Source organism: Diuraphis noxia, unplaced genomic scaffold (genome assembly GCF_037042655.1).
Source record: "Diuraphis noxia isolate RWA-SAM2 unplaced genomic scaffold, SU_Dnox_SAM2 contig0002, whole genome shotgun sequence".
NCBI classification, from domain to species: Eukaryota; Metazoa; Arthropoda; class Insecta; order Hemiptera; family Aphididae; genus Diuraphis; species Diuraphis noxia.
The window spans coordinates 81,800,132-81,818,334 of record NW_028301712.1 but is presented as its reverse complement, the minus strand read 5'-3'; the positions used below and the strand labels follow the sequence as shown (position 1 = coordinate 81,818,334).

The 18,203-nt window shown below is 27.5% G+C and overlaps 3 protein-coding genes across 3 annotated transcripts; all 3 read left to right on the top strand.

The window, feature by feature from the left end:
• Positions 1–3,549: 3,549 nt before the first annotated feature.
• On the top strand, positions 3,550–4,607 carry LOC149058992 (uncharacterized). Its single transcript, XM_089219673.1, has 2 exons — positions 3,550–4,318; positions 4,395–4,607. Exons 1-2 carry the CDS (start codon positions 3,679–3,681, stop codon positions 4,490–4,492), a joined length of 738 nt encoding a protein of 245 aa, XP_089075799.1. The 5' UTR covers positions 3,550–3,678; the 3' UTR covers positions 4,493–4,607.
• Positions 4,608–5,293: 686 nt separating this feature from the next.
• On the top strand, positions 5,294–8,042 carry LOC107173020 (uncharacterized). The gene is made up of 2 exons (XM_089220763.1): positions 5,294–5,765; positions 7,178–8,042. The coding sequence occupies exons 1-2, from the start codon at positions 5,633–5,635 to the stop codon at positions 7,834–7,836; spliced, it is 792 nt and encodes a 263-aa protein (XP_089076889.1). The 5' UTR covers positions 5,294–5,632; the 3' UTR covers positions 7,837–8,042.
• Positions 8,043–13,321: 5,279 nt separating this feature from the next.
• LOC107173041 (uncharacterized) lies at positions 13,322–17,531 on the top strand. The gene is made up of 3 exons (XM_015523394.2): positions 13,322–13,680; positions 16,068–16,187; positions 17,033–17,531. Exons 1-3 carry the CDS (start codon positions 13,534–13,536, stop codon positions 17,270–17,272), a joined length of 507 nt encoding a protein of 168 aa, XP_015378880.2. The 5' UTR covers positions 13,322–13,533; the 3' UTR covers positions 17,273–17,531.
• Positions 17,532–18,203: the final 672 nt, after the last annotated feature.

Below are 18,203 nucleotides of genomic sequence, written 5' to 3'. Positions count from 1 at the left end.
CATAGTCAAATAGAATAATACAAATTAAACAAAGTTCTGTATAGGTATACCAAAGCATTTCTTTTGTTCAAATTATTTATGCAAACAGTAGTACCATAGACAAATACTATTTTAAAATATTTTATACATTTAGTATATACATATATATATATTATTTTAAATATTTAAAGATTTAAAATATTTTTATCATGGTCAAATAGAATATCTTTTGTAGACATAATATAAAGAGTATAATTTTAAATTACCATGCTCAAACAGTAGTACTATTTAAAAATATTTGTATAAGTACTATGTGTTTAATAATTGAGTATATTAATTAAAATATTCTATATCTTAAGGTAATTAACTATAAATTAATAGATTAATGAGGTTATAAAAAGTATACAATGTAAGAAATATATTACCTAACCCTTTTTTTTATTATCAATAAATACTTTATTACTAATGATATCTATTTATAGTAACTAAGTATGGTATTTTGTAGAAATCTTACTGTTGTTAATATTTAATGTGATGTCGATTAAATTGGTATGATTACATGGTGCATTTTCTACATAATTTAGTGATCCATTAATTAATTTAAAAATGAATCTATCTATAAATTCTGATACTATGACTTCTTCATTTAAAAATATTATTGTAAAAAATGACTCAATAACTATTGTTCGGTCAAATTTAAATAATATACAAGATATCGGTAAATGGGTAGAAGAATTTTCTACAAACACTAACACTAGGTGGAATGTACGAACAACAGTTCCTAATGGAACATATATTCAATGCAAGTATGTAGCTATCTAATAAATATAATGTAATTAAATAACTTTATTTATGAATCAGGAATGTAATTTAAATGTTTTTTTTTTAATTACTTTACAGAAAAAATTATGTTTGCCACCATAGTTCTCACCATAAAGTAGATAGAACATTAAACAAAAGAGGTAAATCAAAGAATACTGATTGTAAAGCATTTATTAAAATTGTAGTGAAAATAGACACTGTTTCTACCAGAAAAAGTGACCCTTTTGTAAAGGTGGGTAAAACACAAAGTAAAATAATAATTACATTTAAGCTGTATGCAGGGTTACATAGTCACATGTAACTAAATTACCTATATAACTCTTGTAACTTGTAACTTGTTACTAGTTATACATCTTCTTGTAATTTTATATTAAAATTAAAGTTAAATTAAAAATTACATTATACATAATATACATATTTAATATTAATCATTGTGTGATTGTCATATTATTATAAAACAAATTTAAAATTTAAAAAAAAAACTGTGCTGTAAATTGTAATAACAGATTTATAAACATAATATTATGTATGTTTATATATCTTTGGCCGTAATTGACTGTATTTAATATTTCACAAAACAAAATGTTTATAATAACAATCAACTAATAAGTCATAAAATTAGAAACTATTTATTTATATTAATGATAGAAACATTTTTTAATTTACAATTATTTACTGAAATATTGAAACTTTAAATTAAATACTATTAAACAACTAAATAATATTTTATGTTTATAGAATAAGTACTTATGTGTGTACTTAGGTGTGATTACTATTTCAAATATTCATAATCATAATATTAACACTGCAGAAGCACTACGGTTTTTAAATCCAGATATACATTTAAGAAACACTTTTGAAGAGTATTTTAATGATGGGATGACAATATCAGATGCATTACGGTAAATAAATAATAATGTGACAGATTTAAAGTATAATTTATTTACGCTGATTTCTTATAATAGATAGTGCCATTTAATATTAATTAAACATAATTTTATTGTATAATATTTATAATAGAATTAACTTAGTAATATTTAAATATAACATTTTTTCTGTTTCTAATGTTAAACAAATTACAATTGATAATCATTAATCACTAACATTATTAGTATTATTAATAAAAATTAACATTTTTTAAAAAATTATATCTTATCAACCTAAGTAGTAAGTATACAAATAAAATATTTATATTATTTTATAATTAATAGATATCATGAGAGTATTTTAAATATGTCAAATAAACCTATTGAAAATTTTGCGAACGGTAGAATTAACCCAACATAAAGATGTGTGCAACATTGGCATGATCAGTGGAGAGTACTAAACCTAGGACCCCGTACTGGTCAAGGAGTAATTATGGTAATCAAATATATATGTTTAATAGTTTATTTGATGAATATATTATTTCAATTTATTATTATTATTGATGTAACTTAATATAAAATATTTTTCATTATAAATTATAAATAGGTACTTATAATTTTGAAATTTATTATACTGCATCAGAATAGTAAACCAAATCAAGTGGACTTATATTTTCATAATCATATTACAGATTTTACTTTATATTTTCATTTTTCAAGTATTATAAGTATTTATAAGAGCTTAATTATTATATACAGTTATCAGTTAAATTATGCATGTATTTAAGCACTAAAATTAGCATTTTTATATTTTATAATTGTATATTACAAATTAAAAATATTCAATATTTCATTTTCATTTGGATATTTGGTATTTAGTGAGAATATAACTTGACATTACAGATGTTGAGTATTTAATAAGTGTTGGTTTTATTGTAGATAGAATAGATATTGGATGTAATTTATTACAAATTATTTCCTATAATCTTTAATGCTACTTCGTAATTAATTAAAATTTTGAATTACATTCTATTATAGAATATTACTTGAAATTGTTTTCAATTTATTTTAGAAACTAGAAGAAAAAAAAGAAACTTATGCTACAAATGGGATTTCATTATACTTCCAAGAGCAACCATTTGTTATTCTTATTTTAACTCCAATTATGAAACGAGCTCATGATTTGCCATTATCCAAAGATATTGTCTTTGTCGATTCAACTAGTTCTTGTGATCCTGAAAACCATTGCATTACATTTTTACTAACTCCATGTGCTGCTGGTGCAGCTCCTCTAGGTGTAATTATATCCAAAGGCCAAAGTGAAGCATCATATTCAAGTGGATTTAATTTAATAAAGCAAAATATAAAAGACGCATTTGGTGGTCAAGGTTACCCATCTTTATTTTTGACAGATAACTCAGATGCCGAAATTAATGCACTGAAAACTGTGTGGCCACAGTCGAGATCGCTACTTTGCATTTTCCATGTACTACAATCAGTTTGGAGATGGCTGTGGGACAGTAAAAATAGTATTAAAAAAGAAGATCGCCCTCCTATGATGAAAGCTTTTAGGGAAATGTTATATGCGCAGACTTCTGAAGAGGCACAAGAAAAATATATCGAAACTATGAATATTAGAAGTAACTATCCTATGTGGCAAAAATACATTACTGTTCATCATTGGAAATACAAAGAAAACTGGTGTTTAGCTTGGAGGGATCATACTAATAGAGGCCATCAAACCAACAACTTCAGTGAAGTATCAGTAAGAATTTTCAAGGAAAATATATTATGTCGCGTTAAAGCTTACAATGTTATTTCACTGATTGACTTTAGTTGTACAAAATTGGAGGAATACTATAAAAAAAAATTTTTAGAATTTTCCAATGATAGAAATTCTACTGCTCGATTGTTTTTTCAAAAATTAATTTAAAAAATTGATTATGTCACTAAAGAAGATATATATGTTGACAATGAAGAATTTTATGTCCCAAGTGAAAAAAATAAAAAAATGATGTATTGTGTTGAGCCAAATATTGGTGTTTGTTCATGTGAAGCAGGTATTCATGGAAAATTTTGCAAACACCAATGCATTGTTTATAAATATTTTAAAACAACTGGAATTAATTTTCCTCCAATAACAGTTGAAGATAAATATTTAATATCAAAACTTGCATTAGGTGATAGAGCACCTCCGCCAACGTTTTATGAAAGTTTAATACCAACAGAAACTCTACATCAACAACATGAAACAAATAAACAAGTTCAAAGTAATGAAGCTAATAGTATAATAAAATGTAATGAAGAAGTTGGTAATGAAAATGATATGAAAAATGATGAAACAATAGTGGATAAATTTAAAGAGGATATTATGGATGAAAAAAAATCATTTTTAATTTTGAAAGATATACAAAGTATAATGATAAATAACGTTAGAAAGTTTGGTGGTTCGTCTTATGATAATTTATTAAAATTTAAAAGCAGATTAGAAAAAATTAATTCTGAAGGACAATTTAATACTTTTCTTGCAACTGCAGGGTCTAAATCAACGTTACTAAGACAAAGGGATGGTGCTGCTATAAGAGTGCAACCAACAACAATTTCAAGGAGAAAACCTGGAATAACCAGAGGAAGTAAACGTCTACCTTCAGGTATCTTCATAATTATTAACTACAACATACTTATTGCTTAATGATTTACTAATTTTATTAAATTATAATATTATAGGTCGACCTGCTTCAACAGAACAAAGAAACCAAAAAAAGAAACCTAGAAATTTATTTAAAAATGTTACTGATTGTGCACCAAATGCAAAATCTCATTAAACTATTATAACTTATAAGTGCTTGTAACTATTAATTGTGCTATAAAATAATTTAATTAATATACTCAATTATTAAACACATAGTACTTACAAATATTTTTAAATAGTACTACTGTTTGAGCATGGTAATTTAAAATTATACTCTTTATATTATGTCTACAAAAGATATTCTATTTGACCATGATAAAAATATTTTAAATCTTTAAATATTTAAAATAATAATATATATATATATGTATATACTAAATGTATAAAATATTTTAAAATAGTATTTGTCTATGGTACTACTGTTTGCATAAATAATTTGAACAAAAGAAATGCTTTGGTATACCTATACAGAACTTTGTTTAATTTGTATTATTCTATTTGACTATGATAGTTACTTTATAATAATTATTATTAAAATAATATATATATGTATATTATATATTATGCTAGGTATCTAATTATGTTTATACTTAATTATAATAATAATAATTTAATTTGTTGATGAAATTTAAACACGTATATAATATATATAAGTTCTCTAATAATATAATAATATATACTTAATACTTATATCCATAATATATTAATTGTATGGATAATTTATAATAAATAATTAAAATATTTTATCGCGCCAAATGATGAACCAATGAGAAAGCCGTATTTTTGTATGGGTTTTATTTGATGTGCAGAATGGTAATATGCGAACGGACCGGTATACTTGCGATTGGTGGGTTAGGTTACAGTGTGACCAACTGCACTTAGAAATCTGTCATCGTTAGGCGCGCACAATACAACGAGCCCCGAGGAGAAGATGTGAGTGGTGAGATCACAGTGACACAGTATCAAACTGCGGCCGACGACATGTAAATATGTAAAAGTTTATAATGTTGAAATTAAAATAAAACGTTCGTCTATTAACTATGTTAGGCTACGGTTACTATGTATGCGAGTTCTGACGTATTCGTCTAAACAAACAAACGCATGTTTTCTAATGAGATTGCTTACACTGGTAGCGTTGAGTACGTCACAACATACACGACGTCGTCAGAAACAGTTGAGCGTTTGATTATTTCGTCCGAATTGCGTCTGTTTTGACGAGATTTGATTATTATATAATTATATAATTATTACAATTTATTTATTTATTTGAACTATGGATCCCGAAAAATTAATCAGTCTCGTGTATGAGAATAGGTGTTTGTGGTACATGAGTGAAAAAAATTACCACAATAGAGATATTTCTCGGCAAATGTGGGAGAAAGTAGCTACAGAACTCAACACTAGCAGTAAGTACAATTTTTAATTTAATATCATATTGAAATGAATATACTAATATTTTTAAAACAAGTCACAAAAAACCAATTATTTTAAAACGGTATTTAGTTACTCATATTATATTATTTTATACGCTATTATAACCATTCAATTGTATTCAATGCATATCAGTATGTCGCAACTCGTGTTATATTATTTTCCAAAAAGTATGGGAAGCGATAAATACCAGTTATTATTAGATTTTATTTTGTTAAATATGAATGTATATATCTAATAATAGATGACAATATCCATGATATTTTGTATGTTATCGATAAAAATTACGAGCGTGTGTGCATGTGTCGGTTGTCCAGCATAGTAAATAGAATAGAAAACAACTATAATCCGTTAAAAAAATTATTTTTGATTACAAAATAAATTTGAAGCTCTTGATTACAACAGTAGATTGTATTGAAACGGGATTTCACCTGCTGGACTAACAAAATAATTTTTCAAAGTTTCTCTAGTTTCATTCGCGATTTTTCCGTAGTGATTATATCTCCGTGAAATTGGCACATTATGTTGGGGCTCAAAGCTCACCTCAGGAAAATCAAAGGATGTAAGACCTTCCTTATCAATGATTATATTATGCAAAAGACAAACACATTTAATTACAATGTCTACTTTATCAGGATTGATTTGTAGCTCAGTTTTTAAACATCTCCACTTGGCTACTAGTATACCGAAGGCACATTCTACGCATCGCCTAGCTCTCGATAATTGAAAATACGTTCTTCAATAGTGAGTCTTTTTCTTGAATATGGTTTCAACAAATTTGTTTTTAAAGGATGGCATCATCACCCAACAAAACAAAAGGTGCTGAAATGTCAGTTAATGGAATATTTTCATTCTCTGGTATGTTTAAAGTGTTTGCTTCAAGCCGTTGATAAACATTTGAATCTGAAAATGTTCCCGCATCACTCTGTTTACCGTATGCCGTGAATTTGTAATTTGCATCAGATATTCCTTGCAATACGACAGAATAATAGCCCTTATAGTTGAAATACATCGATCCTGTTTGTTTAGGGCATTTTACGCGAATATGTTTCCCGTCTATGCAACCGATGCAGTTGGGGAAATTCCATTTTTTGTAGAAGTCACTCGCTATAGTTTTCCATTTCTCTGTAGTAGGCAAAGACATATGTATACCACAGAAACACTCCCATATAGCTTGACATACTTCGTAGACTATGTTTCGAATAGTACAGTGTGAAATTCTGTAGGAGAAGCTTAGTGAACGAAATGATATCCCAGTTGATAAAAATATAAAATAATATAATATAATATATACAACATATCAATCTCAACAATAATTCAATACGCTAACATATTTTTGGTTAAAATTTAAGTCATTGGTGAATTATTTTTTTTCAACTAATTTTAGGCGAAGCAGCCAAAACTACATGGCGAGGTCTGAGGGACACGTTTCGCAAGGAGTTGAGCAAGAATCCTAAAAAACGGAGTGGAGATGAAGGAGGAATCATCGAAGAGTCTAGATGGGTCCATTTTAAAAGCATGGAATTTTTGAAGGACCAATTTCAAAAAAGACAATTGCAGGGTAATGTTTCGAGTGAGACAACATTTTATATAGACACCCAAAATTCAACAACTACTTTTTCTCCTGATCCCGATGATCCTGATGATCCCGATAATGAAAACCTGATGATAAAATCTCCTCAAAACACAACGAATACAACTACACCACCACAAAACTTAAGTGCTCCTCAGAAAAAAGTTGCCAAAATGAATAATGCCAATGCGGTTAAACATTTGACGATGCTCGAAGAACAAAAATTACAATTTTTCAAAGAAAAGAATTCAGCTTCTCGAAACGAAGATCCAGATTATCATTTTCTCATGAGCTTATTGCCATATTTGAGGGAAATACCAGAAGAAAGACAAATGTTTGTGAGGACTAAATTGCAACAAGTGTTTTGCGAAGAGGATCTTTTAGAGGAGTTCAGAGGTCAACATACACTACAGCCAACCCACCGTCCACCACCAAGTGTATCATCATGTAGTTCATCAACGAGTGGTAGTTGAATTCCACAAGTGGGAACTCCACTGAGTACTACACAACATGAAGATCTTGCTTCGTTCTTTTCAAGTGTAACACCATAAATAGCGATAAAACATTAAAAATGTAAGTGCGATGTGTTCAATTTTTCTACATATTGTATTTCACTTGACTATTTGTATTTTCATTTATATTTAAAACAATTAAAAATAATAAAAATTAAATTTATAAATATCTCGACTTTTTATTGAAGAAAAAAATTTAATATTGTTAATTTTTTCTTATCTTATAGCATTGATTATATAGTAAACAGATAAGCCAAAGTATAGGGATTTTCGGCTACTAAAATTATGTTTACAGTGGTTGCCGATAGATGGCGTTGTATCAATGAACAACTATTTTTAAATAAAATAACATTTATTAATTTAGTTATTAATATCCAAATTCAATCGGAAGTTCGTGACGTCAGAGCTTGATAATTTTGGTCGTACACGAAAATAATATTATTTACATTATTTAGATACCCAACAATGAATACGATAAAAACAACAAAGGTTTTGTTAACCCAGAACGGCCGGAATAGATTAAACGACTATAATAAACATACATAATAACGTGATAGTACATACATATTTGAAAAATAATTTATAATATAATACTAATTGATATAATTTTAATACTTATTAAAATCTAAAACAGTATGTAATAATACATAATAATAAGAAATTTATCACTAGTACCTACTTCATAGTAATATAATAAAAATAAAATAAAATACATAACAATATTTTCATTATTTAATATTAAATTGTATAATTTTAAATATGATTAAGAATTTGCAATTTTGCAATTTTTTGCTTGATGCGATGTTGTTGAAAAATGTTTCGCTTTTTTAAATATTTTACATATCAGTTTTTCGAGAATAAATATATGATGTTCGAAACAAGCATTTTCATTAATCCATGTTGATATTAATTGATCTTCTTTAAAATAATTAATTAATTTCATTTTGAGTTTTTTCTGATGTTGAATTTTTGGAAAAATATTTTCAAAAATATATAAAGCACGATCAATGATGCTGTTAAAAAAATCAGTTGGTGCTTTGAGACCAGCATCTTTGTTGATATCTGGATAATTTTTATATAATATTGCTCAATTGATTTTGATTATTCATATTTTTTGTCGATTCTAAACTAGCTTTGCACATTTCACAATTAAATTTTGATATTCATTTGTATGCTAAATACGCCGAAAAATACATAACCGAACAATCTTCTATAGTAATAGATTTAGGTTCTTCTGTTTCGTGTACTTTTAATTTTTTGGGTGATGAAATGGAAGGTAATGAAGAAATAGATTCAGTTTCTGACAATGAATCATTCATACTTTCAGTTATCGTCACATCATTATCATTATAAATTACGCTTATGTCATCAATAGCATTTTCTTCTTCACAGTTCGTCCCTTTTGATTGACATAACGAAAATATACACGTACTTCTAAAGGAAGTTCTTAATGTTTTCGACGTAGGGTTCTTATTATAACCTTCTTTCTGGCGAAATATTGAAAATAAATTTTCAATTACATCTTGATTTAGACGATTTGTTAATAAAAATATAATATTATTATTCTTTTCTTCTTCAAAAAAACTTAATATCCCATTTATAGTTTGAATAAATCCATCGAAACACGGTGGCCGAGTTGCTTTTCCGTTTTTCAATTTAACTAGATTTTTAAAATAATCAGAAGCCTTTGATAAAAAATCTAACTATATTATTATCTGTTAATGCACTATTATATGGATTACTGCTATACAAAGTTCTACTGTTAAGACAATCAAAAAGGTTATTTATAAATTCGACGAAATCTGCTGTATTATTTGCAGTTTCAGACATTAATTCTTTTGTAGTAATACAAGTACGGATAGTTGACGACATTGTAAGACTTAATACTTGTGCAGCTAACTTCACGCGCATTTTTTGAAATGAATTCGGTCTTATATGCGCATCTGTAATTTTTAATAATGCTCTACTTTTTTTAATTTTTTTTGTCGATGTTATAGATTTGCACAATGTCATTAAATGATATTACAATGTCGTATTTTTTAAAATTACTTCCAATAAAATTATTCCGTATGCTTTTTAACAGATGAGGTGTGTCAAACTGTCAAATAAAGCAAATATTTTATGTTCATCCACGTAAAAAAAGGGATTATCCACCGAAACATTTAACAATCTCAAAGCACTTTGATTATTTGTTCCTTGGTCACATATTATAAGTTTTGGTAATAAACCAACATTTAATAACTCTTGTAAAACATCAATAATAAGTGTTTTTAAAATATCATGTTTAACAGCTGAATGAGCTAAAAAATAGGCAATTGGAATTTTCCATGACGTATAAACGCCCCTAGCCATGAATACTAGAGCAGTATTAGCAGTTTTATTTGATCTTCCAAGTCTCCCTAAATCTTCAAACCCTTCGATAAAATCAAAATCTTTAGAATATTCAAGAAGTTCTTTAATTGAAATTTCGTCAAAGCAAACACTACATACTTTATCTTTATACGTTTTAAATTCAAACTTTCTTTTTAAATGACCCAAAAATAATTTATTAAAACCTGGTTGGTACTTAGACTGGCCAATCCAACGTCGAACTGTGCTTGGACTTGGTAAATTAATTCTTTGTAAACATAAAAAATTATACGATGTAGGAGATTTATAAAATAAAGATAAAGCCAAATTTTTCTCCTGAATGGTCCATGGTCGACGTTTGTTTCGTAATTGCATTGTAACAATCGCTCTCGAATTATGAGATGGAAATTTATGGGTGTTCATCAAATTATTTAAAGTGCTTTGGTTCTTGAATTTATTAATATTAGTTTTTAATTTAGAAATATTAGTAAATTTATTGTGTAATAATTTTTTTTTGCTGTTTGATTATTTTGTTTAATTTTTTTTTTATTGGAGTTTCAATAATTGTATCAGCGAAAATATTTCTTTTTGAAACAGGACTTGGCATATCTATTACGTTATTAATTCTATTACGTTTTGGAGTATTGAGTATTTCAGATGTGGATGGACTAGGAAATAATAATTCTACTGATTCGGTTGTTCTTGATTTTGTATATGTTCTCTATAGTTTATTGTTGAATGGAGTTGATGGTGGATAATGTAACAGGACTAATATCTACACAATTTAATTTAAAATTAATGAAAAATAAAATTGAGGCTGATATAAATGTTTTTAGAAGATTATAAAAAAATAAAAAAACGTGGAAAAACTTATAAATTAAAAAAAATGGTGGCGAAATTTTTTTTATAAATTTTAACTACCTACAAAATAATTTGCAAACAACGATGATTTTAACTAATTTTTGTCAATATTTGAACTTCAAATGCTAATTAAAAAAAAAAAGTGGTCAAGTCATGGATGTCGCTCTGCTGTACAGTAGGTTACAAGTGTAATGGATGGAATTAAATTTGAATCCAATGATATTATATTATTGTATACGAAAAACGATTCTGAGCGGAGACGGTTTATCTGTCTATAGGTAGTCTAGGATATATTATAGATTATTAAAAGTGTTCAAATCTTACTAATCTTAGACTTAAAAAGAAATTTTTTTATGAATTTCTAGCTTAAAATATCGATGCTTGCGAATTTTCGTGATTTTTACGTATTTTGTCAAAATTCAAACTTTGAATGCTTATAAAAAAAAATTGTGACTATGAATTTATTATATTTTTCAACTGCTATTGTAACAATATGTTTAAAACCTTGTATTAAATTTTTAAGATCTTCTACCCAAAAAATAAATTTTTATCGATATTAATTTTTAAAAAACTAATAATGATCGAAAATTGCATATGCCTATGAATAGTTCAACTTAAGTCGAAAATTTTTATACTCAAACCAGGTATATATCTATGATAATATAAGGTATTATGAATTATGATAACTACATGCAATGTTTTTGGAAAAAATGATTAACCATACCTTATGCAAAATGCGTCCTAATTGAAAAATAAAATATTTGTTTCAAAATAGAATATATGACAATATTTAAATATAATATATATTCTAGAATGACAAATCATCTCCGTTCAGAATCGTTTTTCGTATACAATGATACCTACCTATCATTGCATTCAAATTTAACCTACCCTAGTCAGAGGTCAGAGTTGGACAAAATGTTATCTAGATAATTATTCGAATAAATATGTATTAGAATAAAAAATTATTCGAATGACTTTTAGATTCTGAACGAAGTGATATTGATTTTTGATTTGATTTATTGATTTTACAATTATGTGTTTTTTTTTTTTTTGTGTCTGTCGAAACTAGTCGAAATAATGCTTCGATTTCAAACTTTGGGGATGGTTTCCGATGTAAAAGTGAAGATCCTTAGTGCATTATAGAGGTAAAAAGTAAACATTTTCCAACATTTTTCAAAAAAATCGAGAAAAACAAAAAAAAAATGACAGAAAAACGGGAATTTTTACGCAAAATCAGTTTTCGACCAAATCGATTTTTTTATATGGTTGTAATTCAAAAACTAATCACTGTAAATACTTGAAATTTTCACCAAATGTTCATGGTAGTGCTATCTATCTACAGTTTAATTTTCAAAAAATTTTGACTTTTTTTGAGTTATTTATAGACCACTGAAATTTTCGACTTTTTTGAGAATTTTCTTTTTGAAGTGTCGGTAAAAAAATGTTGGACGACCAAAAAAACTTGAAAATTTAATATAAGGTTCCTTATGAGCTGTTCTTATTGTAGCTAAAAAACATTAAAAATCGTAAGTCACAATTTTTTTTTATAAGCGTTTATAGTTCAAATTTTTACGAAATCTGTCGAAAATTTAATAAAATAATTCAAATAAGTTGTTCTTATAGAAATTAGAAAATATTAAAAATAAATAGCAATTATGAAATAGAAATATAAGACCGTATTTTCATTCTTACGCTACATTAGCATCTAGTACCTACATGAGGTATAAAAAAAATACATCACCCGAAAAGAAGCATAATATAATAAACGTATAATAGGTACCTAGTAAATTATCATTAAATATTTCAAATATTTGCTTTGGTATTATTATTAGGTTAGTAAAAATATAATTATGTGAATATAATATGATGTGTTAGTAAATATCACAATAGTTTAACAGATTTAAATGTCGAAAATTCGAAACGTCGTCGACAGGATAATGATGGCAAGTCTGAAAACTGCTGCAGAGATTTAGAAACCGTCTCGTGATTCTGAATTGGATGACCAAATCAAACGACTGCAGGACGCGTCTGAACCGCGGTTTTGATTTCGTGGACCTTCAGAGACCGTAAAACTATATACGTCCCAGATAAAGTTGTGAATGTCCTACATACTGTAGTAGATATAAAACAGAATATTACAAAAGTCTGAGCAGAAGCAATGAGTTTGAGTATATCACTGACATTGTGGTGAGGCGGTTTTGTTAGTAACCACGGCTGACCTCTCATACCTTAGCGCCACCGACGATAATATTAAGAATAATTATTTAGTGAAACAATGTTTACTAATATAAACATTTTCGTCAGACCAAACTTGCCGGAGCGGAAATGTAAACTCACCGCAGATGTTAGCAAAACGCATTAAATACTCTTATCGTTTATTAGATAGGTACCTAAACACTGGATTGTATTATTTCATCACCTAAAATGATTTCGATTTTCGTATAAATGCCCGACTACAGTGGTGAGTATTCATTAGTTCATGTCGATCGTTCCAAGCATTCTCAACTGCTAAAAATCGTTTATCATTCTAAAATAGACGTATCAAGGTATTATTATAACTGCAAAAACAAAATGGCGAAGATTATATTACAAGTAAGTGTACCACAATATCTATACGGCTATAATATAGGTAATAATTAATATTACGTGTAAAAAACATTAATCTGGGTGGAAAACAGTTTTTGCATTTATTATTATGCAATTAAATATTGGTTTAATGATAACGTTTCAAATATACACTTTTTTTTTTTTTTTTGAAAAATGTTAAGTGAATTGTTTATTTTAAAATTTATGTTACAACTTACATTTATACGACGTATTAAATTACTTATAGTACCTACTTGCTTAGATTACTTAAAAATAGTAGATAATATGTAAATATATGTGTATATAGTGCACAGTCGTGGATCTGAAGATCATTTGAGGAGGGGGCGAATTGGTATCATAGATTGATAGGTAATAAACTAATTACAAAGACGTAACCGAATACATATTTCCGATTTTCATATTAAAAAAAAGCGGGTAAGTGGGTATCGCTCTGCTGTACATTGAGGGTGGGGTGGACCTCTGACTAGGGTAGGTTAAATTTGAATGCAATGATAGGTATCATTGTATACGAAAAACGATTCTGAACGGAGACGGTTTATCTGTCTAAGATATATTATATATTATTCAAAATTTTCAAATCTTAGATTTGAACTTGACAAAAAGAAAATTTTTTATGAATTTCTAGCTTAAAATCATTTGCGAATTTCGTGATTTTTAATATGTTGTCAAAATTTAAATTTAAATGCTTGTAAAAAAAATGTGAGTATACATTTCTTTTATTTATCAACTGCTATTGTAAAAATATTTTAGGAGCCTTGTATTAAATTCTCAAGTCTTAGAATTAAAAAGAAAAACTTGTATGAATTTCGATCTAAGATAATTTTAACATTGCCGTAATTTTTATGTATTAAGTCAAAATTTGAACTGTAAATGCTTGTAAAAAAAATGTGTGACTATATATTTCTTTTATTTTTCAAATGCTATTGTAAAAATATTTTAGGAGCCTTGTATTAAATTTTCAAATCTTAAGTATAAAAGGAAAATTTTTTATGAATTTCTAGGATAAAATAATTTACGAATTTTCGTGATTTTTACGTATTTTGTCAATATTTGAACTTCAAATGCTAATAAAAAAAAATCGTGCCTATGTATTTTTATCATTTTAAGGATAACTTATGAGGAACTTTGTATTAAATTTTCAAGTATTTTGATAGGGCCAAAAAATTGAAAATTTCATTTGTCTATAAATACCTCAAAAAAAGTCAAAATATTTTTAAAATTAAATCATGTAAATAAAATGCCAATCTAAATAACTGGTAAAATTTTCAAGTATCTACAACTTATACTTTTTGAATAATAACAAATGTTTAAAATCGTTTGAGGATAAATCGTTATCGTTACGCTATTCGTAAAAATTTAAAATTCAAACGCACTTAAAATTTTTCCTATAACGACTCTTCGAGTATTCTCTATAGCTATTTGAAGGAAAACTTATGTAAAACTTAGTGTTGTATTTTTAATCCTTAGTTATAAACACGAAAAATTTTATGATTTCTAAACTTCAAAATTATTTGCAAATTTTCGCGTTTTCGACAGATTTCGTAAAAATTTGAACTATAAACGCTTATAAAAAAAAATTGTGACTAACGATGTTTAATGTTTTTTAGCTACAATAAGAACAGCTCATAAGGAACCTTATATTAAATTTTCAAGTTTTTTTGGTCGTCCAACATTTTTTTACCGACACTTCAAAAAAAAATCGAAAATTTCAGTGGTCTATAAATAACTCAAAAAAGTCAAAAAAATTTGAAAATTAAACTGTATATAGATAACACTAACTTAAACATTTGGTGAAAATTTCAAGTATTTACAGTGATTAGTTTTTGAATTACAACCATATAAAAAATCGATTTGGTCGAAAACTGTTTTGCGTAAAAATTCCCGTTTTTCTGTCATTTTTTTTTTTTGTTTTTCTCGATATTTTTGAAAACTGTTGGAAAATGTTTACTTTTTACCTCCATAATGCACCAAGGATATTCACTTTTACATCGGAACCCCCCCCCCCCCTCAAAGTTTGAAATTGAAGCATTATTTCGACTAGTTATGCTGTATACAGACACAAAAACAAAAACACACATCATTGTAAAATCAATACATTCATCACTTCGTTCAGAATCTAAAAATTACCTTTTTTGTATCAATTATTCATAAGTTTAATGTTATAGCTATGACTTATGAATTTCATATTCTTTTTATCATACAGCGCTATAGTTTAAGTAAAAAAATTTCCTAGGGGTAGGGGGGGGGGGGTAATCTCCACGTTAGGTTAGGTTAGTTAGTACGAATTGAAAAACCATGTTGGATTATTATGAAACACTATAACTGATATTTATATTTTATCAGTCTTAAATAAAATGTATTTAAATTCGCAGGTCGTTTTACTCGTATTGACCACTATAGTGGCCATTACTTTCGCTGAATACGACGCTACATCTTACGCATTTTACCATCCGAAATTCGAAAATACCCATCATGACGGACACGATCATTACGTAAGTACATTACTGTTAATATATTTTCCACAAAATAAGTATCACTACAAGCGAGTAAAACACATTATATTCATAATTATTTACATTCATACTTTTTTCTCAACCGAGTTATTCATCACACTGACTGATGAATTGTATAATACCTATTCATCGACTGAAGACGCAAAAATATGACAGAAGTCCCAGTGCGCGTTAATTCGCATTCCCTTATTATTTTTAACAACAGAAAATCGTGATACCCCGAATACTCCCTGTGACGTTCAATATATAATAATTAATAATATAATACCGCTTAAGTAACGTGATTACTGTATGTTTTATCTTAAAAAGTTACAAACATTCAACTACACGGTAAATTTACGTTCAACAGAATTAATTTTGTTTATGGTTAGTTTTAATATTAAAGTAAATTGACTTATTATTAAATTTAAAAGGAAAAAAAATATTACTATCCATATTTTCTCGTCGGATTTTTACATTTTTATTTAAAATCGGTCTGTATATATAAAACTATGCAAAGTATCAAAATTATAAAATGCTATAAATTGCTTCAAAATTACAATATAAAACAAAAATTATGACGAAGGAATAGATATTACAATGCTATTATCACCTTTAAAATTGATTAATAGGTCGATTTACCATTATGTTAATATCGGTATAAAAATGGATTATTCTGTTTGAAAATTCACAATGTTGTACCTAAACGTTGCAAGACGCAAACAACACACGTACGCATAATCACTTCACCTCAGGTCCTCGTCATCACAATATCTATATAATAATAATTTCAAATTCCAATGGAAAAACTTATAAGTATATTTAAACTTTGTACACACTCACAGGCGCCACCCCATTACACGTACAAGTACGGCGTCAAAGACCCGCACACGGGTGACCACAAACACCAGTCGGAGCACCGCGAGGGCGACGTAGTGCACGGCGAGTACAGCTTGGTGGAGCCAGACGGTCGAGTCCGCAAGGTGACTTACACGGCAGACAAGCATAACGGATTCAACGCGCACGTCCACCACGTGCACCATGCCCACCACCCACAACACTACGGACACCACGAAGACGAATGATTGTCGTCGATCCATTAAACATAATAATATACCCATAAGGTAGACATAAATCATATTAATAATAAAATAACAAATGACAATGATATGATGACGTAGTGTACCGTATTATATATTGCTGTGAAAACTCGTTCAACGAATTATTACACGCGCGGCAGTTATCGCGGTGTACCACCTCAGTTTTTTTTGTTTTTGTTATTGATTTTTATTTTGTTTATGTCAACGATTTGTTATATTATTAAAGATTATTTTTGTTATTGAATCAATGGTATTATTACATAATTTACATTTTAAGATATGCTATATATATATTTTGCACGGAGTAAGTGATACTAAACGGCTTAAATCGTCGTAAGCGTATTACGAATCCAATATTGTACTATATATAATATATATTATGGTATTATTATTGGTATAAAGTGGCACTATACACTATATACCAAAGTATTAACTAGGCATACCGCATGTCGTGTATAAATTTAGAGTAAAAGTAATAATCCAATTCCACAAACTGATCTATTTCATATGTGCATAAAAACTGTATACATATATTGAATATAGAATATGCAAATTTTACAATATTGTACCACTTTGTACTGCAGTGTTTATATTAAATCTGGCTGTGCATAAATAGTTACCTATACGGCTATACTGCGTACGTTTTGTCAATACGAAGACAAATTGCCGATCTGTATATAACCAAAGAAAATTGTAACTATTGCACTGCAAAATAAACGTATTAAAATACAGTTAATTAGTCTCACTTGCGTGTAAGCCACATAAGTTCTTATCCACACTAAATATAATATATGAAAAACTATTTAAAATTAAAAAAAAACATTTTATATAACTAGGACTAGGATTTTAATGACCTAAAAAATCTCAAAATATGCGAAAATGACAGAAAACTCAAGAAATGCACTAGGTATAAAAA